This window comes from Myiozetetes cayanensis, unplaced genomic scaffold, assembly GCF_022539395.1.
Source record: "Myiozetetes cayanensis isolate MyiCay16 unplaced genomic scaffold, myiCay2020 scf12, whole genome shotgun sequence".
Classification (NCBI taxonomy): Eukaryota; Metazoa; Chordata; class Aves; order Passeriformes; family Tyrannidae; genus Myiozetetes; species Myiozetetes cayanensis.
The window spans coordinates 23,673,461-23,698,865 of record NW_026086826.1 but is presented as its reverse complement, the minus strand read 5'-3'; the positions used below and the strand labels follow the sequence as shown (position 1 = coordinate 23,698,865).

Below are 25,405 nucleotides of genomic sequence, written 5' to 3'. Positions count from 1 at the left end.
GAGAGGTAGGCTGGTCAGGAGCATCACACAAGTCTCTGAGGGGTGTTTAACTTGTGGAGCAGGAAAGCTGTTCAAGCATGCAGCACTGGGTTACCAGGCATAATGCACTCCAGTGCTCAAAGAGATTTTTAAAAAAGGGGATGTGCTTTTACAGGGGAATGGAAATGAAAACTGAAGTGGTAAGACCTTAAAAGTAGTAAAAATTGCATACAGAAGAGAAACTGAAAAAAGAATGCAAGCTCTGGAAAGTCACAGGTAAAAGGCAAGCCACAGAAGACTTGAAGAAAGCATCCTTAAGGCATAAAAATGAATTATGACTATGTGAGAAGTAGGGAGTCTGAGGGACAGGATGTGATTGGGCTCTATAGGAAGAAAAGAGCCAACACAGGAAGCTTTGAGGAATTACTTGCACTGCCCTTTGCTGTGAAGGAGCTCACACTAGCATCCTTCCATAGGGGACACATATTTACATGGTTGTCCCAAAGCACGAAGGGGAAAAAAAGAAAATATTTTTAACCCCATTTTTAGAACACATGGTTAAAAGCCTGCCAGAAGGAGCACTCAGATGAATTGCCAAATACTCTCCTGGGTGAGAATTGCAGTGATCCCTTTACCAAAAAGTCAACATTGTTAAATATGATACTAGTTTTTAAAAAGTTCCAGTGGGAACCAGGAAACTACAAAGCAGCTAGGCTGCCTTCTATAAAAGGCATGTTGTTAGAAAGGATAATAAAGTCTGGAAATAACAGGGCACAGGATAAATGTGGTACAGTGGGAGATTCCACATGGCTTTTGAGGGGGCAGTTGCAAGACACAAGCCCAGAGCACTCTTGGAGGAAACCAGCCATTGTGTACACAAGACAATCTGGTCCTCAGAGTGCTCTTGGATCTCCAAAAAGCTCTCCCAGAAGGGCTCTTAAAGAAATTAGGCTGTCGTGGGAAGAAAAGGAAGGTCTGTGTAGTTTCTTAGTGGAAATATTTTCCTAGCACTCCAAAGCCTTGAAACACACGAAACAAACATTTATTGCTGGACAAAGGTCTGTGGAAAACACAAGCTATTTCTGTGTAACCCTTGTCTCTGCTCAAGTGGCATGCAGTTTCTTCTTCAGTGTTTCAGATAAGTCTCTGTTAAAATGCACAACTGCAATCCCACCACACCTCTTTATCACCCTCTTGCATGGAATTTCCTCACACATTTTGGACCTCAGTTCCCCAGTTTGCTCTGTGCACTCATTAAACCCCCACCCTCGGGCTGTGGAAGAGATCACAGAGCATCAGTCACTGAACTACGGCAGAGCCACAGGAGCGGGCTTGGAGCTCTGCAGAGATGGGGCCATGCCCCTGGCATGCCTCTCTGCTTTCCAGGGGCAGCTGCAGCTGGGAGGAGAGCACAGAAGGGTGCTCAGTGTCTCCTGGACAGCATTCACACAAACCTCCTGGTCCCACAGACCCAAGTCCTCCCCGGATTCCAATGCTGACTTTGTTACTGAAGATTAATGAGAAGAAATAACTGCATTCCCAGTGGCTCAGCAGCGAGCGTGGGGCTGTGGGGGTTTCCCATGCGGTCCCATGGCCCTGCTGTCCTTCCCAGTCCCGAGCTGTGAGAACTGCCGGCACCTCTCACCCAGCCCACACCACCACCAGCTCCTCTCTGAGTTAGGGAGTGCTTGGGCAGCTGGCAAAGCATCCTACAAACAGCATCATGCTTCAAAGGAGATTTTCAAAGCAGCCTCCGGGCTGGCAAGCACTGACCTGGCACTCAGTGACATCCTTGCTAGCAAATGTATGGCCCTGACATGCTATCTGACCCCAGAGTACTGGTACAGCCCAGCAAGGGGGCAGAGCTTGCAAGGCTGCATTCTTTTGAAGAGCAGAGGCTGCACTCCAACTACTGGGACTTGGAGTCACTGGGTGAGGCACCTCCATGCTAATAAAAGACCCTCCTCCTGATTCCTCTGGGAAAAGCACAGAATGATAGCAGCCTGGGAAGGAGTAAAGGATCTCCATCCTCTGCAGCTGCCAGAGTTTCCTTACCCCCTCTGCAAGGCACAGGAGAGGCTGGTGAGCACCTCAATGCCAGCAGTGGGAAGAGGCAGCCCACCCCAGCAAGACCCCACATCTGGCAACCCTGCCTGGGTACATCTGGGGGGGCTCTAGTCAAGCCCAAGCCCAGGCAAACATCATTCAAGCATCTAATCCTCTGAAATCGTAGGCTGTACTTTTTTTTTCATTCAGTTTCCATTACAACCCAGTACAAAGCCAGCCCAAGCTCTCCAGGGAGGCACGGTTTCCAACAGACTTCCAGCTTTCACTTACTGCACTCACACGGTGAAATGCAGACAGTGTCTGACTGCATAGTCCCAGAACAGGTCCAAAATCCAGCTGGAAAACAGAACCAGGCACAGCTCAAAGAGCAAAAGGTGGTCTAGGGCTGAGCTTAAATGGAGACCCAGGCTGGGGGGCAGGTGGGGCTGGTCAGGGCAGTGATGGTTGTTAGTGCCTCGGGGTGTGGACAGCCAGGCTGGGAGCAAGGTTCCTATTCCCAGCTCTGAGTGTTAAACAAGGCACTCATGCACATTTTCACAGTCACCCAGACAGCAAGGTCAGGGCCAAGCACACGGCAGGTTTTCAGGGCTGGTTGTGGTCACCCTCACCACTCCAAGTGCTGCTAAGCTGTGCTAGGAGTGACTCCATTGCAGCTGCTGGCTGTAGCTCATCCTCCCCCCAAGCAGCCATGACGGGGGCCAGCCACCCAGATCTTTGGCTGTGGGACCCCTTGGAGCCAGGCTGGCCCCTGTTTGCCATGAGCTGCCCCTCAGCAGGCAGCCTCACTTGTTGGTGTTGCACCTACACTGTGCCTGAGTGCTTGGCTGAGGCTGGGAGAAAAATCATGCTGCAGATGTTTTTGGACTCATCAAAGTGTCACTGTTAGATAAAACCAGAGCATTTGCTATGATGAAAAGACTTATTTTTTCCAGCTTACATGAAAATGAACTTGTTCTGGCACAAAATTCAGTTATCCACCAGCCAATAGCCACTTCTGAAGCTGTGGATGCTTTGACATTAGCCACAACCTTTAAATCAACAGCAAGACTTCTCATGAGAACTTTCATTTTCCTAAAAGTACTCTTTTTCACTGGAAAAAACCCTCACTTGAATGAAGCGTTTCTACCTGGCTCTTCTAAATACTGACCTGGAGATGGATATGTTGTTAAAAGAAGGGCAGTGGGCTTCCTGAAGCCCCCCAAGACAGCAGCTTGGCCCTTCCAATTTGATTACCTGATATCACCCCAGAAAAACCACTTTTTTTTTTCCCCTGTGTGAGCTTTGAGAGGAGAAAACAAAATCCAGAAGCCGCTGGGGCCAGGGCCAGCTGCAGCAGGCCGGCCGGCATTGGTTACGGGGCTGGCAGGGGTCCAGCTCCCGGCGCTATATAGGAACGAGAGGGGGGAGCTGGGCTGCAGACGGAGCCACTGCTGCGTGGTTTAGCCATCACTCACACTCTTCTCACGGCTCGAGGAAACTACAGCCTGCCAAGATGTGCAAAGGATTAGCAGCGCTGCCCCACACGTGCCTGGAGAGGTGAGAGCGGCCAGGATGCCAGGGGGCTGCCTCCCCGCAGGGTTCTGCCGGGGCAGCTGGAGGCACGGGGGCTCTTCCTTAGACGTGTCCCCGTGATGGACATCTCATATGGGGACTGGGATTATCCAGCTCTGAACTGGGAGGGAAGGGAGGCTTTCTGGGGGCGGCTCAGTGGGTGCTGCGAGTGGCTGGGACCCTTAGCGGGGCGAGTGGTGATTCAGTCCCAAACTACCCACTCTGACTTGGGAACCACTCTGCTGGGTGAGTTTGGGCTGCCCCAAACCCACCCCTCTACCTCCGCTGCTCTGAGCAGGAGTGCGTTGTCGTCAGATCTTAATATTTGCAAGACACGGAGGAGGGGAGGAGGGAAAAAGCAGAAAAGACGTTTTGCCTTTCTGAGGCAAAACCAGCCCTGGCTCACAAGTGCTTCAAAATCCTCTTTAAGTGCCTGCGCCTTGCTCTCACGCGGATTAGCCAGACCTGGCCTCTCTCACGAGGCTCAGTTCCATGCAGAGCACCAGCTCTGCCTGGCTTGTGGCACCCATCCTCATCTTCATGCCCACCCACCCGGGTGCTTGCCTCAAAACCTGCCCCTGATGGTGTTGGTGCTGCCTCCCAGGCTGCTCTCAACCCTCTTTGGAGCCACAACAAGCTCCAGCCCCCAGCCATTTCCATGGTGATTGGAATCTGGGGTCTCCCCCCGGCATCAGGGCACCTGATGCTTTACCTGAAGAGGAAGCTTGGGACAAGACTATGTATGTGAATCCCCCAGTGAGGATTCCCTCATGGCTGCAAATGCCGTAGCACTGGTTTTTGGATGAGAATGAGAGGACATTTACTGTCCTGGGGGGAGCTCCAGCTGAAGTTGTGGCATGGGGCTCTGATGCTGCTTGCCCAAAAGCAAGGCAAATTCCCATCACAGGCACAAACAGGACCGTGGACCTGTGACAGTTTCTTTGTTGGAAATGTGCCTTTGGGCCATCCTTGTGACTCCACTGCCTGCTCCCCTGCAGCCTCCTGCGCCACAGGCAGCCAAGCAGCACCCTTCCAGATGCGGGTGGTACCAAGTGTTTTTAATCTGCTATCCCCTTTGTTTTCACTCTTCTGACACTTTCTAATACTACATTTTTTGAATAAAGATTCTCCCCCATTGCTATGCTGATGCTTTCACCTGTTGTACCCTCAAATCCTTGCTCCTGAAGACAGCTTCACTTGCACTTCTATACACGGAGTCAGGACTGTGTTTGTCCCCCGCGCATCACTTTGCGTTGCTTTATGAAGCATCCTAACAGTGCTCCACTGCCAGTCTCTCAAGATCTTCCCACATTTCCTCGTAATTTGTCCCTGAGTGCCATACCCAGGGAGTGCAATATCTGCTCCTCAGCCACTGACCCCCTTCTCCCATGCATGTGATGTTTAACAGCACTGTCCCATCCTATGTTCCCATAGCACCCTCCCCACAGTTGTGTGCTACCTTTCCCATGCTGTCATCCGTGAGATGGCCTTTCCCCCATGTGGCTGCCTGGGGTCTGGAAAGCCCACCCAAAGTCCCCTGAAGACCCAAGGGGCTGGTACCCCGACTCCCCATAGAATGTGGTTGCTGGCCTCTTCAGAGGAGAACGATAGGTTGAAAGAAATCTCTTCCTACGGCCAGAGCTGCCTTGACTTCTCTCCAATAGACCATATTTGTCCATGTGTCCACCACAGATCTGACACAGCTGCCACTGACGTACCCATACAGCATCACACTTGCAGCTTTATGGCTCCTTGAATCCCCTCTGGAGCCTTTTTCCCCTCAAGGGGCATTTCCTCTGACACCTTCCTGCCCTTGGGCACAGCAGCACCTTTAGCTTTCAGCTATAGCTTTAACTCCTTTGAGCTTCTATTTTTGTTTTGTTTTTAAAGCTGGAGTCTCTCCTGGCCCTCTCCAGCAGCCTTCTTGCTCTTGATGTGTTTGACAGAGCCCATATTTTCTATTAATGCTTCTTGGAAGCTGTTTCTCTGACTTTTTCTTGGCATTCTCCCATCTGTTCTCACACTTAACCTTCCACCGTTTACGGTCCTCTTGCTCTTTCTCACTCAGCCATAGCTGGGTTTTTTTAAGGATGCCTTTTTGTTTATAACTGCCTTTTTTACCCTACTGTTTAGCCTTTGCTGAAGCCTTGCTTGAAAGCTTGTAATCCATCTGCTGGCGGACGCCAGGATGGTGTCTTTAAATAGCTCTTCTCTCCCTCAATCTGCAGGCTCTCAGCTCACTTCAGTCTTTTCACTTCCTTTTAGCAACCTTCCTCACCTTTGCTGTCTCTATGCATTTCATGAAGGTCCCACAGCCAGGACTTGCTCCAGTGCAGGGGGGAAGGTTTTTGCTGCTGTCCCCACACCAGGACTTGCAGGGCTCCAGCGGGGTGGGCAGCCACTGGTGGTCCATTGACAGCACCACGGGATGGAACAGGATGGAGCCATCTGAGGAGTCCCATTGGGAGCACCAGGCAGTGGGGCTGCAATATAGCTCTAACAGCAGTGCATGGCACAGCCTGAGAGAAGGGGGCCCTGAGGCTGAGCTTAAATGGAGCCCCATTAATGTGCAGGGTGTGGGGCTCAGCTGGAGCTGCTCAGGGCCATTAGGGCCTGTCAGTGCCCTTTGAGCCTGACAGATGTTGGCCGTAAGTCACTGTCAGAGGACGGGAATCCGAGAGAAGGACTTTGAACCAGCTCTGAGCGTTATCCAGGAGACTGCCTGCTGCTGTGTGAAACTGCCATAACTGCATCCAAGCGCTGTGCACGGGTTGGCTCATCTGCACCAGGGCATGGGTGTCCCCTGGGCCTGTTCAAAGAGCAACAGAGTACTGGTCCTGTCCTCCCACCTCCTTAGGTCACCATGGGCTAGATTTGACTGTTGGTGCCCCTGCTTCCAGCACAGCTCGTGTTACCTCCCTGCCTACACAGTACCCCCTGGCATGATCTCCCATGATCAGGCACATGGTCCAGTTTCCCAGAAGGGACTGTCCCTGGTGCATAGCACCCAGCACTGGCAGTGGGTTGGCCATGGCAACATTCTCAGCTCTGCCCTCCCTAGTGTTGGGCTGTGGCAGGGAGAGACACATGGTGGCAGCCAGCATTTCTGCTCAGCCCTTCTTTGAGAGATTCTCCCTGAACCCCTGTGTGCCCTTCCTGTGCCACCAGCACAGATGTCTGGGAAAGCAGAGCCAAGGGAGAGCCTGCCCTGCCCCAACAGCTTTCCTGGGGCACCCTCTGCACCCACCCACTGCCTTGGTGCTAATGAGGCTGCAGCTCCTTGCCCACTTCACCTGCTCCCCATCACCGCAGCGGTGCCATCCCCTTTGGTCAGGGCCAGGTCATGGATGTCCCAGCATGGCTCTGGTGGCCAGGAGGTTGCCAAGGGACACCTGAGGTTTTCAGGAGAGCCAGTCCCAGGTACTGGACATCAGGAGCCAGCTACAGCTCCGAGCATTTATTTATTTATCAGAGGGAGCGGGACAAATGGCAGCATCCCTATCCCAGACACCTCAGTGTGGGAGCATGGCGACCTCATCACCCTTTGCCTGAGGTCCTGCTCTTTCCAAGATTCAAGTCTTCTCAGAAGCACTAGCAATGGAAACTGTCCCTGTAGCTGCTGACGTTTTCCATGAAAACAGTTGGGTTTCTGGGTGCGTGATGCCCCGTGCCGTACACCCACGGCGGGCGGTCCATGCAGCCCCAAGCTGGGCTGCTCACTCTGGTTGGCCTTGATGTGTGCTTGCATGCAAGGGTGCCTGGTTAGAGGCAGATTTCTTCACAGAAGTGGGGGGCATCTGGCAGGGAGCAGAGCAGAGCAGATGCCCCTGCTCCGGGTCTCAGAAAGTCACCGATGGGGACTGGCGGGTGGAAACTAAAACACAGAGAGAGTTTTACAGGGAGGGAAAAAAATTAAAGGAATTGCAATAAAATAGCAGACATAGCAAGGGAGCGATCATCCACAGAGGGCTTGTGAAAATAAACAGCAGAGAGGAAAATTGTAGGGAGCCCTGAAGCCAAGGAGCTACAGCCCTGCTTTGCCGGCCATGCCAAAAGCTCAGCCCAGCCAGCCTGTGAGGAGCAGGCTCTCCTTCGCCTCCTGTACCAACAAGATGACCTGGATGCCACCAAATGTTGCTGTGTCAGGGAAGAGTCTTGCCCTGCAAAGATGGGGCTTGGGGCGTCTGTTTTCACCCCTTTATTTCCTCACTCTTATACATCACACCTCAGTGTTCCTTGCAAAAGCTCAGCTTGCTTTTGCTGCCATCACTGAGCTGCAGCAGTTTTAGATGGCCAGGACCTCATTGCAAATTGTATTGCACAGAAACTAATGTTTTGGGAGGCACCTGGGCCTGCTGTCAAGCCCCAGGACCCCTCTTGTTTCTACTTGTTCCAAACAGAGGTCTGGGGCGTGGCCTTGGGGAGAGGAACTGGCACACAGCCTTTGGCAGTCAGAGTATTTCAACACCTGATGAAACCGTTCCTGCCCCTCTGCCCCAGGGAAGGCAGCACCCAGAAAGTGTCTATTTTCAGGACCTTTCCCATTGCAGATATTAGGCTTATATATTACACTACATATGTATATATGTATCTGTGAGGGTGTCCTGCTCTGAATGCCACCGACAGTGCAGGGCTGGCAGGCACAGGGTGGGACAGGGCTCGGTGGGGCAGGCACTGCCGTGCAGCCCAGCATGGCACCCGCACAGCCTCCTCTCCACAGACAGCTCCTCCACCTCCTTGCCAGCACTTCTTCAGGCTCATCACTATAGAGACTGAGTGCTGCACACAGGTCACTAATTCGCCATCAGAGCAGCCCGCCAGCTCTGCTGATACAATTATCCCAGCCACAGATGGGGACAGAGCGAGGAGATCAAGATCAAGAGCTGCTGCTAATGCAGAGCGCCCGGTTTGAACAGCAACAGCCAGGCACAGCCTTTACAACATTAGGGTACATTTGTTCATCTGTAAGTAATTACAGAGCTTTTTACTCCACAAGTGGCCGTGCAGGGCAGGGACTGCGACTGTCCCCATGCCCCATTCCTCTGCCTGACCTGTCTCTGCTCCTCCCCTCCCGCAGGGCCAAGGAGATCAAGACGAAGCTGGGCACACTGATCCAGAAGCACGACTCAGCCATTGACTTCATCATCCCCTACCCCGAGAAGCCGGAGAAGCCACCCAAGGCCCAGAAGTGAGTACTGCGCTGGGGTGGGCTATGCTGGCACCTGTGCCCAGTGGGGCACCAGTGGGGTGGTTATGTGCCCTTTTGGGGCACAGAGGAGCTGAAGCTCTGCGTGGCAGGCAGCTTGTGGCATGCTCTTTGTGGCCTGCATGCTAAGTGCAGGCTCAGGAAGTTATGTCAGGGCAGCATGAGACATGCTGAAGGCAATACAGCTCTATGGAAACTAGATTTCCCATGGAAACTCAATTTATTTTTTATGAGATTTCACGTTATTGGATAAAGGTTCTTCCAGAGGCATATGGCACTTGGACTTCTCTGAGTCACCTGCCTCAGCCCAGAGGTGCCAGCCTTCACAGCCATCTGGCCTTGGGATGGCAGCGTGTCCCTGAGCTGGGTGTGTGACCGTATGGTGCGATGCCTGACTCTGGGCAGATCTGGGATGATGGCACCTCCTCACCTTATTGCCTTTGTCCTGAGCCGCTGCTCTCTGGCACTGACCTGGTGTATAACATTGGCTCTGTTTTACCAACATTACTTAAAGCACATGAAACATTAGTTATTTTGCCTGCTAATCCAGACTGTGGTGGGTGATATGCAGGGGGAGGCTTTCTGGCACAGTGCCTGCTCACCACAGTGCTGCCTGGCAAGAGCTGCCTGGGTCAAGCAGGGCAGACAGACCTGCCATGCCCCAGATGCCTCTGTGACTGAGACACATTTGTCCCCATTAGCTGTCTCTTCAGAAAGCCGGAGAACATCCTTCTCCCCACTGCCTGGAGGAGTTGTTTTCTCCTGCACTGCAATGCTGTGCAGCCTCATCATCATTCACCTGTCAGCATCTCGCTTGCTGTTAGTATCATCCCTAGAACATTCAGATAATGGAAATGTGAATTTGGTAGTTTCCAGGAAATCTGGATTGTGTTGGGTTACTGCAGAGATGCCTCCCCTCACAGGGGGTGAGAAGTCACCTGGCAGGAACAGGGAGAGCTTTTGGTCCTTGATAGAAGTGCAAATGCAATTTGAGGTCCAGAAAGTGAACAATCAGAACCCCCTGTTGTGGTCCTTACTGCTGCAGTCTGATGACAAGTGAGGACAGGTGCCCACCCTGAGCAAGGTTTGCTTTCCTGCTGTTCCCCTCTCTGTGCTGGAGCCACATGGGCAGCACGGCTGGGCAGCAGCACCTGCACTTCCCCCAGACTCACCACTGAAGCAGCTGTTCTGCCCACGCTCCTTGCGATGCTCTGCTCACCCAGGGGGTTTCAGCCCCGACACGTGGCTCCTGTGGCAGCAAAACAAGTTGCACAGGGGCTTCCCTTGCCTTCCAGCCAACACCAGGCATTGCCCTGGTGGGTCACAGGGCAGGACCTGTGAGCCCAGGGCAGCTTGGCCAAACTCCTTGGGGCTTAAATAAAACAACAGAAAAAAGTCACAATCAAAAGGGCCTCAAAACTCTTCAGTAAAATTGAAAAATATAGTTAAAAAAAAAAAAAAAAAAAAGAGGAAAAACCTCACAGCTGGAGGTTTCCACTGGAAGGGTGCCGAGGCCATTGTCCTGCCTTGTCCTGGGGCGTGGGAACAGGGCAGGCAGGCTGTGGGAGTGGAGGGCGCTGACCCCAGCATCAGCAGCACAGGGCTGAATGACCAAGCCCCTGTGCCCCCTGCCAGCAGGGAGCATCCTTCCCCACCCCAGCAGGAAAACATAGAGATGCATCCCAGCTGCCTGCAGAGCTCCTGCTCTGCCATCCCATGCACAGGCAGTGAGGTAAGGAGGAGACCTGTGAGGGGACTCACTTTGCAGGTCACCCTCGTCTCTGGTCAAAAATGGGGGAATTCGCCTGCCCAGCCCCATCCTCACCTTCCCTGGCACTCGGCTCTCCCCAGGAGGAGGGCACTCGTGCTGCAATGCAGCAGCATCACCATTTCATCCCCAGACCATCACCTTCGCTCTGCAAGTCCCTGCAGATTGTTACTCCATTTCTCTGCATGTTTAAAGGAATTATTTAACATCCTGGAGCCCAGACTGGGGCTGTGGGGTAAGCATAGACCACCTGGGCTTTCTTTGCTCTCTTCAGGCCATCCCCAGAGGAGGCTCTGCAGTGGCGTGATTCCTTGGAGAAGCTCCTGCAAAACCCCTGTAAGTTCACATCCCCTGTGGTCGGGCACCTCCCCTCTCTTTCCACATCCCCCACTGTTGCTTGTCCCCCCTGGCACTGCCAGTGCTCAGCGAGGGCTCTGCCCTCCCACAGACGGGCTCGCCAGCTTCCTCACCTTCCTGCGCTCCGAGTTCAGCGAGGAGAATGCTGAGTTTTGGGTAGCCTGTGAGGACTACAAGAAAACCAAGTCCCCTGTGAAGAGGGCAGAGAAGGCCAAGAAGATCTATGAGGAGTTCATCCAGACGGAGGCACCCAAAGAGGTCAGTGGCCATGGGGCAGGAGATGGTACTGGGAGGGGTGAGGCTGCTGCACTGTTGGCCCCCATCCCATAGGAGAGCGATGGCTGCAGGGCACCTTATGCCATGGCTGAGGGGCTTGGAGGGCTGTACTGTTTGCAAAGGGCAGGCCCATCCCCACGTGCTGCTCTCCCACCCTCCAGAGCCCTGGTGCCCCTGTTTGCATACTCAGCCTCTGCTGGGCTGTCTCCTGCCACAGGCAATTTCAACACATGCCTGTCCTCCTTTTCCCCACATTAATTATAAGGGACAGCAATGTGCAGTAATCCTCCTCCACAAGTTAGCTTTGCAGCAGGACAGACCTCATGCTCACACCTTTGCCACTAATAATTCCTCCAGAGAAAAGAACCTGCTTCAGTGCCTCCCCACACCCTTTGCGTGGCTGTTGGGGGGACGTGCCATCACCCACCCCTCCAAAGGCAAGGTCCCCATCCCTCTTACACTCCCATCATAGGTGAACATCGACCACTTCACCAAGGCTGTGACCATGAAGAACCTGGTGGAGCCGTCCCCAACCAGCTTTGACGTGGCCCAGAAGAGGATCTTTGCCCTGATGGAGAAAGACTCCCTGCCGAGATTTGTGCGGTCGGAGTTTTATCAAGAGTTAATCAAGTAGCAATGTGGCAGGGCTGTGCAAGGCATCCCCGCTGCTTCTGTCTAGACACCCGCCCCTACTCCTGCAACTGCTTTGCTTTATTCATACCACCCTAGAAGAGCACCCAGGGGTGTTGCTAAACATCTCTCCTCATGCTTTGGATTGTCAGATGTCCTGGTGTTTCCTCTCTTCCCACCTCTTTCCAGTCCCATGAAAGACCAATTCGCAGAAATTCCCTGGAGTTGGGACCCAGGAGGGTGGCAGAGCAGCCCCAGGTCCACAGTGACCGGGAGCCACTTGGGCAGCCAGCACATCCCTGGCGCTGCAGAGCTGGGAGGCTCTGGGGTGCCAACTCTACCTTCTTAGGACTCGCTAGGACATGACAATTTTTCTCACAGTTTTGCCCGTATCGCTCATTTGGCCCAGGCTCGCTCCCTCCTCCCAGCTTCCCAGGGTGCTGCTGAGACTGCGCAGGTACCCTACAGGTTCTTCCTCCCTGGCCAAGGCACAGGGTGAGACGTGTCCACTGCCCGATTGGCATCATCTCGTCTTCAGGAAGCAGCCGACCAGCAGGCACAGTGACAGCTGTACAGGGATGGAGGTGTGGCAGGGACGGTGTGACAGCCATACAGCAGGGATGGCAGGATGGCAGGGATGGCAGTGATGGCTGTATGGCAGAACCAGGAGCCACAGGGTGTACCTGGCAGGCACGAGGGGTGAGCAAAGCGAGCCTGCAGCACTGCTTCCCCAGCAGCTCTGCTCGGGAGTCAGTGCTGAGACAGCCTGTTTGCTTCACTCTAAAGAGAGTAAAGAGGATAAAACAAGACCTGTTTGTCCAAAACACCAGGGCTGTTTAGCAACCCAGCACTCCCATTCTCTCCAACCTTTGCACAATGTCCTGAGCTCTCAGACCACAGCCTGTGCCATGTCCCAGTGCCAGTGCACAGCCCTCCCAGGGCTGGTGTCTGTGGTGTGCTGGGATGGCAGCTCCAGGGGTTGCTGCAGGGTTTTCTTGCTCCAGTCGCTTCTCTCTGCAGTAGGCACGCCAAAGTGATACTTCTGCACAAACCCAACCGAGGGGCGTTGATCAGAGGAGGGAGGAAAATCATGCTGGGGAGAAAAAAAGCTGCAATTGCAGCTGTTCAGATCCAATTTGAAAAATCCAAACCAAACCCAAAAAAAAACAAACCCAAACTAAACCCCCATCATTGGAAATATGAAAAATAAACCCCTGGATTCTTGAATAGATGCAAACTGCTGAGTTTGTGTAGCCTGCATCTCTCTCTCCTGTCTCCTCCCATCTGCCGAGGAGGTGTGATTCCATAGGCTGTTTCTAAAAAGACCAGCTCTTTTCTAATGATTCAAAGCCAGCCCACCACTAACAGAATAAATCACACCTGAAGATGGGGCAAGGGCATACATGAAAAGCAGCTGGGATCCTATTTCAGCCTGGAGGCAAATGCAGTGAACCCCTGCTCCATGGGGCCTCCATTTCATCCCCATGATGGTTTCCTGGTGCAGCATCCGCAGGGTCATGGGTTGCAAGGAGCTTCTTCAGCCAGCAACCTGACAGATGCCAGCAAAATAACCCATGTCCGTGCTGCCCCCAGGCATCCCAGACCAGCCCCCTTCCCTGGGCTGCTCAGCCTCACTGCAAGTCATGGGACTCCGTGCAAAATGCAATAACATAAACAACGGATTTGCCAGCCTCTTCAAGACTTTCAAAATCTGATCAAAACCCCACCAGCCCCAAATATTTACACGTTGTCACTATGGTGATGAAGAAAAATACATCCCGAGCTGCAGGAAGTGGGCTGTGTTTTCCAGGCAGGAGTAGGGAGGCAGGGAAAGGATGGAGGTAGTCACAAACGTGACTTTTTTTTTCATTTTTAAACACTGGAGCCAAAGGTCTGGGAAAGTTGGTGCTGGAGCAGCAGGGATGAATGCAGGGGGTGGCTTGGGTGACCCCAAAGAGCCCAAGGGAGCCCATGAGCAGCAGGAGGGTCCCCCAGCAGTGCCCACTGCTCAGAGATGGGGAGGCAGGAGCAGGGCTGGGCATGGGATGGGGAGCTTGGCCGGCCCCTCTGCTGCTGCATGGTGCTCCCCACACCTCTGCCTGCCCGTGCTCCCTGCACTCTCCCAATGTCTCCGTGAACTGGTGTCAATACAAGCGGGTTCAGCACGTTCAAGCTCCTTATTTACAGTGTGACTCGGAAATGCAAAACCCAACAGGCTTCCCTGCAGAAAGACCTAGATCTTTCATTTCTACTTAATCCTTTGGCAGCTATTTCCAGTTTCCCTCACATGTTTCAGAGTTAAATGCCACCACCAGCGCCATAAGGTCGGGATGCTGCTGGAGGCTATCTTGCTATGCACCGTCAGAACCTGAGACGTCAGTAGCTACAACAGCAGTGCGTGGGTCAGGGAGAAGGTGTTTAGGTATGTATGAGCTGAAAAGAAAGGTGGAGGCTGGATTCAGGAGAGATAAAACAGCTCTACTGGAAATCCCCTTCCCCCCCGGCTCAATTTCTGCTAAAATGCTGGAAGTCTACTTTGAGGGCTCCCAGTGATCTACTGAGTGGCCATAAAATCTGGCCCCTGAAGCATTTCAGAGCTCTCGGGAAGTTGTGTTTGTGTAGAAGGGTCATTTGGCTTAATTATTTGGGTAGGCTCTCCCAGAAAGGTGGCAATGCCTGTACGCAGCCCGTGGCCCAGCTTTCCACAGGCCCATGTCGGGCTGACACCAACCATCATATTTCTGGTAGGAAATACTTCATGTATTTTATCACTCTTGCTCTCTTGAAATACGGCGTATATGGCACTCTACACACAACATGTACATCTGTATTCCTATAGTCATATATAAGTATAAACACACATATACACACATACTCGTAACATGGGCATCTGGATCCCCTGTGAGTCAGAGAGCCAAAAAGCAGAGTTTCTGGATATTGTGCTTGGGGTCCACCACAGAGATGTGTGGGTTTAGCATGGTTCTAGACCCTCTCAAGGGAAACCTTGGCCTGAGTGAACACAAAGGTGCATCTTCCAAAACATCCTCCAGGATCAGCCTGTGCCCATAGCCCTGGTCCATCCTGGCACCTGAGCTGGTGCAGGAGGCAGGCCTCGTGCTCTCTGAGGTACCCCAACCCCTGCCATCGGGCAAGGCCAGGGTCCCTGGGCACCAGGCACTGCCTCCACACCTCCCTGGCGCCCACTCTGTGCCACAGGGACATGTGGAAAAGGGCTCTCTGCAGCTGCATTCCTCAGATTAATGCCAAGGATGGCTTGATGTGTGTTTTATGGTGACTTCAGTGATGAGGAGCCTTGCACCTCACCAGCCATGGTGTGAACCAGCCAGCTATTGTCCCATGTGCTGAGGCAGGGGCAGCTGCCCAGTCCCAGTCTTGGGGACTGCCAAAGCCTCTGACACAGTGGCAGCCACGGAGCTGAGGGTGTCCTGGGACTCATCCAGGCTCCCCCTGCCACCCTTGGTCACTCCCTGGAGGGTGCTGTGTTCTGTGGCCAAGGTGAGGAGGGAAGAACAGCTCCTCACACCTGTGAGGAGGTTTTTGGTCTGAAGTTTTCTGTGTGATTTCCACTAGAGATCTTCATGTGGGGAAGATGTGAGGTGCTGGGGTGCAGAGGAACTGGTTGTGTTAACCCATATTCTTGTACCACTCAGTAATCCACACATAAACATGTATTTCTGCTACTATCTCAATGGACTGTTCATTTTGTCTCTTTGCACTGGAGGTGCAGTGTTTCCTTACCCTCTACAGGGCGCTCCCAAAGCTTGTGTTCAAAAGTCCCTGGCAAGACCAAAGGCCTCTGAGAGCTTCTGCTGCAATGATGTAGTGACTGAAAATAAATTGAAAAGGGAATAAAAATATCACCCCAGGAGGATGACCCAGCAGAAACTCCCCAGGGCCAGGGCAGCACAGGCACTCCCAGCCCCACTACCTGGGTGCTGCCTGGGGCTTTGGCTTGCAGGGTCAGCTCACACTCCAGTTGCAGCAGCTGTGGTGACACAGGGGCTGAGCAAGGGCCAGCCCTGCTCCCCTCACTGTGTTTGGGCCCAGGAACAGGTTCAGCTCTGAACTAAAACCTGTTCCCCTCCGGAGCTCTGGTGGGAAAGCACCTGCAGCAAGGAGGCACTCCTTGATGTTTACCCCTTCCAAAGCTGTTAAGGGATGCCTCACACTCACCCCAGACTCTTGCCAAGGATAGGTGGTCCCTGTGCTGAGCTGGTGGTCAGGCACAGCACAGATCCCTAAATGCCCAACATCCTCCAGGCCCACGGTGCCGAGGGTGTCTGAAGGACATTACGGGTATTTCATCAGCTGTTTCATCTTTCTCTGACTTAACCTCTGGGTGAAGCCACTTTTAAAATGACTCTTTAGAGCAACCTTGGCCACTGAAGTAGATCTTCATGCATTTCCTTTGGTTCACACAATGGCATTTTAGAAGGGACTAACGTAAACATTTTTATTTAGAATGTATTCATCATTATTTAAATATCAATACAGTTTTTGCAATAGTTATGAAGAGTTCCCAGTACCAGGGGAAAATAAAACATAGCCACATGCTTGGCTATGTTCAGCATTTTTAGCAAGCCTCTCCATCTTTTAGCTGAACATGCAGGGCAATACGTGTTAGTACATCGAATAAATACAAAATAAAGCAAATGTTAAAAAAGGCATTTCTCTATGGGCCTGGAGAGCCACATCCTCCTCCTGCCATGCCAAAACCCTGGTGTGAGAACTGTTGTCTGGACTGGGATGCAGAGTGCAGAATACACAGTTGCCAGAGCAGCAATACCTAATTAAGGAGAGACCAAGGGCTGGGGGAGAGTGAGATACCTGGTGCTGCAGCCCAAGGCAGCAGGTTCTGCAGCTGCTTCTTGTGCTTCCAACTGCAGGTCAGTGCCAGTCCCAAAGCCCACAGCAAAGGCCATGTCTGACCACAGCAATTAAAAAGTAAGATGCCTTCTGGCAAAGCCCAGGAGCATTAACGAGATAAGACACATTCCTCCTACCATCCTCAGGAAAAGTGAGCCATGCTACTACTGAAGTGCAAACTCACATTAATATCACTATAAAGACCCCCAATGTTTTCAAGTGCTCCCAAGCAGGGCTTTTCCTCCCTGGCTGTTGTGATCCTGTTCCATCACAAACTGCTCCATACAAGCCAGGACAGGTACACCTGAATCCAAATGGCACTCCCAGAGTCAGGAATATACACCTGCCAGCGTGGGAGAGAAGGAACATGTTTCTCTTCTGCTCAGCTGAAGTATTTAACCTGGGAGCATGAAGGTCACAATTAATAATATATGAAATAATGAACCTCCACCAAAATAACAGCTCTGTAGCTCCAGGAAAGATCCTTGGCCAGCATAAATATGAGGTTACAGAGGGAGCAGCAGCCAGAGGGAAGAGCTTCCCTGTGATGGTGGCTGTGATGACTGAGAGAGGCTGTTTGAGAAGTTTTGGTCTCCCTTCGAGAACGAGCAGGAGCTCTTCGTATGCCTGATTACTGCAATGCAGCACAGCCTGAGCTCTGAGCAAACACTTCTGACAGCCTAGACACATTTGGGAGTTATATAAACAGCTGAGGACCAGAGCAAGTCCTTCTCACCTAAGCTTTTGTGGATTAGAAAGGGGAGATCACAGTCCCCGACGCTTCCCTGGGCTTCCTCTCTGCCCTGCTCCTTGCTGGGTGTCACGGGGTGACACCCCAACTCTGGTCCCTGGGCAGGCAGTGCCGGGGCTGGGCGTGAGCTCCCAGCGCCTGCCTGGGCTCGCAGGGCTCGCCAGACCCACAGCGGGCACGGGGAGCGCACCCAGCCTTCCTGTCAGACACAGACCCCAGCGCTCCCACACCGACCGAGTCAGAGGAGGGTTTGCGACACAAACTGAGCCTGGATTGGGTTACAAATGCTGGCTGTTGCATGACATGGGATACAACTGGGACATTAGACAGCTATTGGAGACAGCTCTGTAGCTTCATGCCAATGAATGCTTTTGCTGCCGCATATTCTTGCGAGAGCCCAGCCCGCACCTGCCTTGCTTGCAGGTTCAGGCACACTGAGAGATGATGTTAGAGTTGCAGTCTAAGGTGTGAGTATGGTTTCTCTTGCAGTTTTCGGGCCCACAGCCAGCCCCAGGTGGGCTGACCAAGTCCAGGTAGTAAGGGGACTTGAGGAAACGGCGGTATGAATCCTTTTCCATGAGGGTGAATATTTTTCTCTGAGCCTCATCAAAGCAGGACAGCGTAGGCTCCAGCATATTGTGGCTTGTCTTCTCCCGTGTGCATGAATCCAAGTTCACCTGTGGGCCAAAGGGACAGCGTAAGTAGAACCTGTCCCAGAAGCAGCTGGCACAGGAAAGGGAAAATCCAAGTTTCTCTCCACCAAGCGTGCTTGGTGAGCTGTTGTCTGAAACGGCTGTTTGACACCCTTTGCCTTGGCAGAATCAATGCAGCTGGATACCAATGCATCCCTGCTGCCAGAAGGACTGCTGGGGAGTCTGACACACATCCTACTGGGATGCAGCCAGTCAGGAAACTCGAATTGCATGGGAGCAGCTGGAATACTGGGAATCATAGTCCTCTTGGGCTTCTCACATTTGAGTGTGCACATGGAATGGCCACGTGATTGTAACTAAACACGCTTTCTCTCTATCCAAGTTTAACACAAAAGCAATAAAAATGACACCATTTCCTTGCTAACAAGCAGAGGAGCAGAACCCTTCCTCTCTTGTGAAACTACCAATCTCTACATCCCAGTACTGCTGGCCTGGTTCAGAATTGAGGATGATACCTTTGCCCAGGAAATGTTCTATGCACCTACCTCTTTTGTGGCCTGCACTGAGATGAACTCATCATAGATCTTTCTGGCCTTGGGGCTGAGCTTGGCTGGTGACTTGGTTTTCTTGTAGTCCTCACAACTGACCCAGAACTCGATGTTCTCCTCGCTGTACTCCGATTTGAGAAACGCACGGAAAGCAGCCAGTCCTCCTATGGATTGTTTAGAGGAAAACCAAGTCAGGTAAGAGTGTTGTTCCTGGACAGTCATACCCATGAACCCCAGAAAACAGTGATTCTGGGTTCTCCTTGCCAGAGCTGTATGAGGAGCTCCCCTTGGTCTAGCAGCAGGGACATCGACTGGCTCCACGGCAGTCACTCGTGCATGATGTGGGAGGCTGGAATTCACAGTCCCGTGGGGATGTCACATGTGGGGCCTCAGCTGCCTGCTCCCCCACTGTGACCTTCAGTGTCTCAGCCAGGAGAACACAAGCAACTCATGCGTTCCCATGAGGCCCCGAGGAGACAGACAACACACTCCATGAGGTCTCAGGCCATGGGAACCATGTGAAGGAAACCTCAAGGACATCAGTGGAGTCCGGAACTGCTGGGAAGACAAAATCTCCCAGGGGCCCAGCTGCAAACAATATCTCCACTTTTTCATTCTTGTTTAACCCATCACAAACCGTGTGCCCCAGTCTTGCACACAGGCTATGCCAGTTGCCTTCAAAAATGGGACAGATCAGCAGTAGGTCAAAACCACACACGATTCTTTGGGATTGACCCTTGGATCTGAGCAAGAGGACCCTTCACCAGCCCTTCCAGAGGTCTATGTGGCCAAAGGAGAACTTGTGTGCTCCAAGGAGGCATAAGGTAACACCCCATGTCCCCTCCCAGGACTGCTCACAGCACACCCACTGCAGGCAGCACAAAGGCCCTCTTTACTTACTCTCATGATGGATCAAGTTTTCCAAAGAGTCTGCCCATTTTCTGACTTCCTCTTGGCTAAGCCTAGAAGGAGACAAAGGGAGAAACATAGGGAAGAGATGGGATAAATTCAGTCTTTTGCTCAGTACCTTTAGAAAATATTTTTCCCTGATTGTTGTAAGAGCATACACTAGAGACCAAGAATGAAATGCCTGCTTGCTTTACAGATACCCCTGGGGATCCCAGATCTAATCTACAGAAATTTCGGGTTGCAATTCCTATCACCAACCACGGGCTGGAAAAGAATTTTCCTGAAAAAATAGTTGTGGAATTTATGTTTATTTTGTGAGAGGCTGCATCTCTTGCTGGAGCACAGACCTGGAATCACTCTTACAGGTCATATCAGTAAACTCCAAAGAGCTGATTTCTCTGATATGTCAGGAGAACAATAGCTATGTGGAAGAGAGAGGAATGTGGAAACTAGAAACATATGGGGAATGCGTGAACACATCCTGCATTCCTTCCCCCTGTCATATGAGAACATCTAGGGCTCATCTATTCCAGGATCCTCTGGAGTCCTCTTTGGAGAGAACACCATCTCCTTGCACCAGTGACACCCTGGCAGGCTGCTCACTCAGTTTTCTGTGTCAGCACCTCTCTGCAGTTGTGTGGACCATTGCACAAATCCAGCTCCGAGAGACAATGATGCTGACTCTGCAACGTGTCCAGTCGCATTGGGTCTGGGATTGGCGTTATTCCCCTGCCCAGGAGACGGCACATGCCTTCCCACATACACACACATATTGAATCACAGAAGTGCTGGCAGAAAGGGATCTCTAGTTCAACCTTCTTCATGAAGAGGGACTGTCAACACTTGAGGACTATTGCCACACTAGATTCAAACACAGGTGTTCAGGAGGAACTAGGAAGCAGCAGCAGAAACACGAATGGAGTCCATCTTGATGAGGCAGTAAACAACATGCTTAGCTACATGACACCATCTGCTCTTACCTCTGGCTTGAAGATATCTTCTCCTTCTTGCCCTGGGAAGAGCTGTAGTCACAGGAGTCTGACTTCTGCAGCAAGAAACCCAGACGGTGCTTCATGTCTTTGGCACTGAAAGAAGCAAATCAAGGAGGAGGTGAAGGTAATGCATTACACTCCCTCTGCAGCCTCCTCACTGCACAAGCTCCTTCAGCATTACTCAGTGACACCAATGCAGGTCATTGCTGGTGACTCCACTGCTGACTTTACACTCCTCACATAATTCACATTTCTGTTTCTAGAAAAATACAACCATGTCAAAGAAATAATTTTTTCATATTCAACAGCACCATTTCCTTGCTGAGAAGGTCATCAGCCTGGAGGGCTGGCAAAGGGGGAGAAGCTGCTGTTTTCCTACTCTTTCCAGGTAAAATATTGTGATAGAAAGGCATCTCCATGCTGGGTGTGTCTGTTCTCCTTGAGCTGATTTGCCCAGCTACCAGTGACTGCTTCTTACACCCTTACTAATCCTTTCCTGCAGCCCTTGCCATGTCCCCACCTCATCACACAACTACAGGAGCAGCAGGGCCATGCCAGGCCACTCCACCAAGAGGTTGCCCATGACAGAGAGGGAAGGGAGGAAGCCAAGGGCTTGGAGCAGGATTGTGGGGTGAGATCAGGGGATGAGCCAAAAGTTTCACCATGACCAGCCCACACTGACTACAAACTACTCCTTTGCTCCACAGCACGCTCCTCTGAGGACACATCCTTAATGTTTTTCTTCCTTGTAGTGTGCTCAGGACAATCATTTCCTGACAGCAGCATCTAGATAGGCAGCTGATATTGGCCTTGGCATCTCTCTGGGTTTTCCTCCAGTTTAAGAATGAGGGGTGGCTAAATCAGTCCTGCTTGCTCAGCTGTGCAAGCTCTGGCCTGTCGCAGGGTGCAATGATAGTATGAGCAAGAAATTCTTCTCCTGCCCATCAGATCTGAGCTGGAAAAAAAGCAGAGGCTATGCCACAGGACTGAACTCTGGTAGCTGCTCAGCCTCCCATCACTGCTCTCTGCTCCAGCTGTAGCACCCTGTCAGCCATCCTTGCTTATCTTACATCCATATCTTATCTCACTGCTTGCTCAAATCCAGCCCTCCAGTGAGAGCCAAGGAAATTCACAGCTGCTCTAGAGCAGGGTGCAGGTGGCCAGGACCAGCACTCAGGCTCTGCCCAGGCAGACATGGGGACTCTGTGCTGCCAGGATCAGGCTGCCTGGTGCTGTCATGCTCCTTGCCCCAGGGGAAGGAGACCACTCAGGTCTGCAGGAACTATGCAGCAGGAGGAAACAAGACACTGCTGCTCACTTTGAGTCCCACAGCCTTCTGGGAGAGAGGATTTTCTGTTTAGGAATCCTGGACAGAGGTGCTTAAAAGATGCCAACTATTTTTCTTTGCGTTTTTTCAAACGCCTTTTTTTTTTTTTTTTCCCATCTCCATCAAATATTCCTGCAAATCGGAATGGAGGGCTTCAATATTTTTTCCTTGCATTTTCAGCACCTATTTTCAAATCCAACCATGAACAGGGAGCTTTCCCCCACCCCAGATGGGAACCAGCTGAGTCTCTGTTTGCATTTTCCCAACCCATTGCACAGCTGCTGGGAAGCAGCCTCAGGAGCGCTGCTGAGGGCACGAGTGGGTGGAAAAGCAGTGCTGCACCAGAGACCTGTGCAAGTTTGCATGGGCTTGATGAGCAGGGAGTATTGTGCCACCCTGCTGAGGATCTCCAGGATCTACAGCACCTGAAAAGGAGTAACACCCTTCCAGGAGGGGTCGTGGCCGCCCTGCAGGCACGGAGACCCCTCACACTGGGCTGTGGGGCAGCCCACGGAGCCGAGGCTGTGCTCAGGGGTGTGGCAGGCTCTGCCACTGCAGGAGTGCCTGGACGGTCCCGCGCACTGGGATGCAGCCAGATCCTGCACCCACGGCACTGATTGACACTGCACTGTGGGTGTATGATGAGCCCCAAACCAGCCCCACAGTGCTGTGCACCGGGGGTAGAGCCTGACCTGGCCCCTCACCATCACTGCACACCCGGGGAACTCGCGCTGACCCCACACCGGCTGGTGCCGCATCCAGATCCACAGTGCCCTGGGCTGGTTCGCAAACCTGCCTGCTGGCAGACGGGTCTCTGGTCCTGCCAGGCTGGGTTTCCGCATTTGGGATCTGTTTTGGGGCATAATCCCTAATTTTTATCCTATCTGCGTTGCTTCCCCCTCAAAACATCAAGGGAAAAAAATAAGCAGTGTGAGGATTCAAAGGAGAAAAGGGACGCAAAGCTTGCGGCAGAAACAGCTGACAGGAATATAAAAATATAGCAATGCTAAGAGCTCCTTGTTTTGCTGATGGGAAGGATGGGTTTAGCGTTCCCGCAGCCCAGCACGAAACCTTTCTGCAATCCTGCTTTCAACAGAAGAAAACCCTCAAAAGCCTCTAAGCAATCATTTGTATGTAATCTTACAAAATAATCAGAGCCAAATCTGCCTTTTCTGCTTCAGACACAAATCGCAATGCATCAGCGCATCTCCGGGCTAACAAGACCATTACCAGATGCTCAGACATAAACAGTACCTTTTTAAGCAAGTGGCTGGCAGTGCAGCGAGTCCCTTGCACATCTTGCTCCCGGGGTCGGTTCAGTATTCCAGGAAAAACAACAAAGCAGGAGGCGGCAGAGGCTGCGCACGGGTCCTGCGCCGACTGCAGAATTCAGTCTGGTCTCTGAGCCAGCTGCGCTGCCTTGGCTCTGTTTTATAGCCTAGCCCAGACAGCCCAGCAGCACTGGGTGACCCAGTCAGGAGTCAGCACAGCAGCAGCACCCGTCCCCTTTTTGCCCACCCAAGAGGAAGAGGCTGACGTATAAACCCAGACAAAGGAGTGAGTGAGATTGAAAACCTTACCAGAAACGAAGCTTGGTGTCTGGCTGCAGAGGTGGATTCTTTTAAAAGGGATGAAAAAGCTTCAGGGACTTTCCTCTATTGCAGGAAGTTGGAATGGTGCAGATAGAAATCTAGAGGAGATTTTCGGGGGTGGACAGATAGTAAAAAGGATAAGAGAATCAATTCTGAGAAGTGGAATGAGCTTTGCTGGCTCCTCTCTTCATTTCCTTTCCTCTTCTATTTAAAGTAACCTGGAGAAAAAAAGGGACAAGAATTTTAAACACAAAAGGTTCCCGTAATCCCAACAAATGGAGAAAACAGAACTCCTAAGGAAAGAATGTAAACTCACCAGAAAACTACACAGGCAGATGAGACTGTCCTGTTTTATTCTAGAGTCATGTGAATATATACTTTTGGTAAGGCTGAAACAAAAGCTCTGAAGGGCACATCACTATTGGAATATAAAATGTGCGTGCCTCAGCACAAAGATTTGAGGACAGCTCATGTACATGGGTGGAGAAAAGAAATTCAGGAGGGTGGCAACCCGTCTGCCTTAGATAGGGGTATTGCTGCAATACCTCACTTCTCCAGTTGTACTTTTCCCTAATCAAAAGCCAGCCTTTGGGACTCGGGAATCCCCAAAGAAAGATGTGGAAGTAAAACAATAGGCATAACTGTGCCTGACCAGAGAGGACTTTGAAGCAGTGCTGAGCGTACCTGGTGCTAAAGGATGGACTCATGAGACACCTGGCTGTGGGGGTGTTTGGTGGTGACCAAACACTGCACTGCCTGGCTCTGCTGTAGTCCCAAGAAGAGCAAAATTACTTCAGCTACACCACTTGTCCCCAGCTCTTGGATGGTACAGAAGGCAGTTGCCCCTCTGGAGAGAGAGAATTGGCTGATATTTATTGAATTGCAGCTCAGCACAGCCTGTACCATCATTATAAAAGAGGGGAAAGCTTTGGGCAGACGGACATGCATATGGTCTTCTGCATTTTAAGTCTTGCTCCTGCTGTGAAATAAAGAAGCTTCTGATCAGCAGCAGGCTGTCTGCCCACGCTACCCACTGCTGTGTCCCTTCTCCTAGAAACCTTTCAATACTTTGCCTGTGACCTGCAGAAGTTGCAGGATGAGTTTTTCCTCCTGTGTCTCTAGAGCCTACAGCCAGCAGCACACACAGCCCAAATCCCGGATGACTACCTGCCTTGGCATACTGCATCCCCTCAGGTCATTATCTGTGCTGAAAGGCAGTGCTCTGATTAACTGTAAAACGCTTTTGTAGGAAAACCATCCTGCTGCCAAACCTGAGGACACGTGCCTGCAAATCCTGCACTGTTCCGATTAAAAACCAGTTCCAGCTCAGGGCAGTGTAAAATTTTTACTGAGTGAATCCCCTTGTCTTTTTTGTATTAATGAGTTGACAGAACTTGGGTGGATCTGTACGAAGTAACTGAGCACTGGCAGAGCTGGTGCCAAAACTCTCTGATGTCTTCTGTTTGGGGACATGAGAAGTCAAAGGGTAGAATATGGTCAACAGGAAAAAAAAACTTAACTATTTGCTAAATATTTAATTAATTTAATTTTAATCTCAAACTGGTGCAATGTTACTGCTGGCCATGTGCAAATGATGCACTTTCATTCAAACAATTCACAAGCTCAGATGGCAGACATAGTCAAACTGTCTGCAGACCAGAGCCAGACCACCTGCTTCAGGAAGGTCCCAAAGGCTGCTTGCTAGGGCAGTGAGCTTCTGTGCAGAACACAAAAATTCTGCAGTTTCTCTGCAAATTGTTGTGTAAACGGATTTAGGAATGTCACACTTTGCTATGGTGGTCTCAACATTAGGTCACCTTCTGCATTCCCCAACTTCTGTGTGAGCAGGCTCTAACTGGAAATTTCTAACACTGCCATCACAAGAGCCAGCCCAAAGGGCTTTGCAATTAAG

General features: G+C 51.7%; 2 protein-coding genes across 4 annotated transcripts; one reads left to right on the top strand and one right to left on the bottom strand.

Annotated features, from left to right (window-relative positions):
• Nucleotides 1-3,446: 3,446 nt before the first annotated feature.
• RGS5 (regulator of G protein signaling 5) lies at nt 3,447-15,538 on the top strand. Its single transcript, XM_050306341.1, has 5 exons — nt 3,447-3,582; nt 8,675-8,785; nt 10,846-10,907; nt 11,020-11,186; nt 11,677-15,538. Exons 1-5 carry the CDS (start codon nt 3,539-3,541, stop codon nt 11,836-11,838), a joined length of 546 nt encoding a protein of 181 aa, XP_050162298.1. The 5' UTR covers nt 3,447-3,538; the 3' UTR covers nt 11,839-15,538.
• Nucleotides 15,539-16,294: 756 nt separating this feature from the next.
• RGS4 (regulator of G protein signaling 4) lies at nt 16,295-23,970 on the bottom strand. 3 transcript variants are annotated; one of them, XM_050306338.1, is made up of 6 exons: nt 23,810-23,970; nt 23,482-23,711; nt 20,563-20,667; nt 19,574-19,635; nt 18,671-18,837; nt 16,295-18,149 (listed from the first exon to the last, which is right to left on the bottom strand). In XM_050306338.1, exons 3-6 carry the CDS (start codon nt 20,655-20,657, stop codon nt 17,898-17,900), a joined length of 576 nt encoding a protein of 191 aa, XP_050162295.1. In that variant the 5' UTR covers nt 20,658-20,667; nt 23,482-23,711; nt 23,810-23,970; the 3' UTR covers nt 16,295-17,897. The 3 variants fall into 3 exon arrangements, with proteins under 3 accessions (XP_050162295.1, XP_050162293.1, XP_050162296.1); XM_050306336.1 differs by lacking the exons at nt 23,482-23,711; nt 23,810-23,970 and adding an exon at nt 23,156-23,357; XM_050306339.1 differs by lacking the exons at nt 18,671-18,837; nt 23,482-23,711; nt 23,810-23,970 and adding an exon at nt 23,156-23,392 and having other exon boundaries at nt 18,079-18,149.
• Between the last annotated feature and the right edge of the window lie 1,435 nt (nt 23,971-25,405).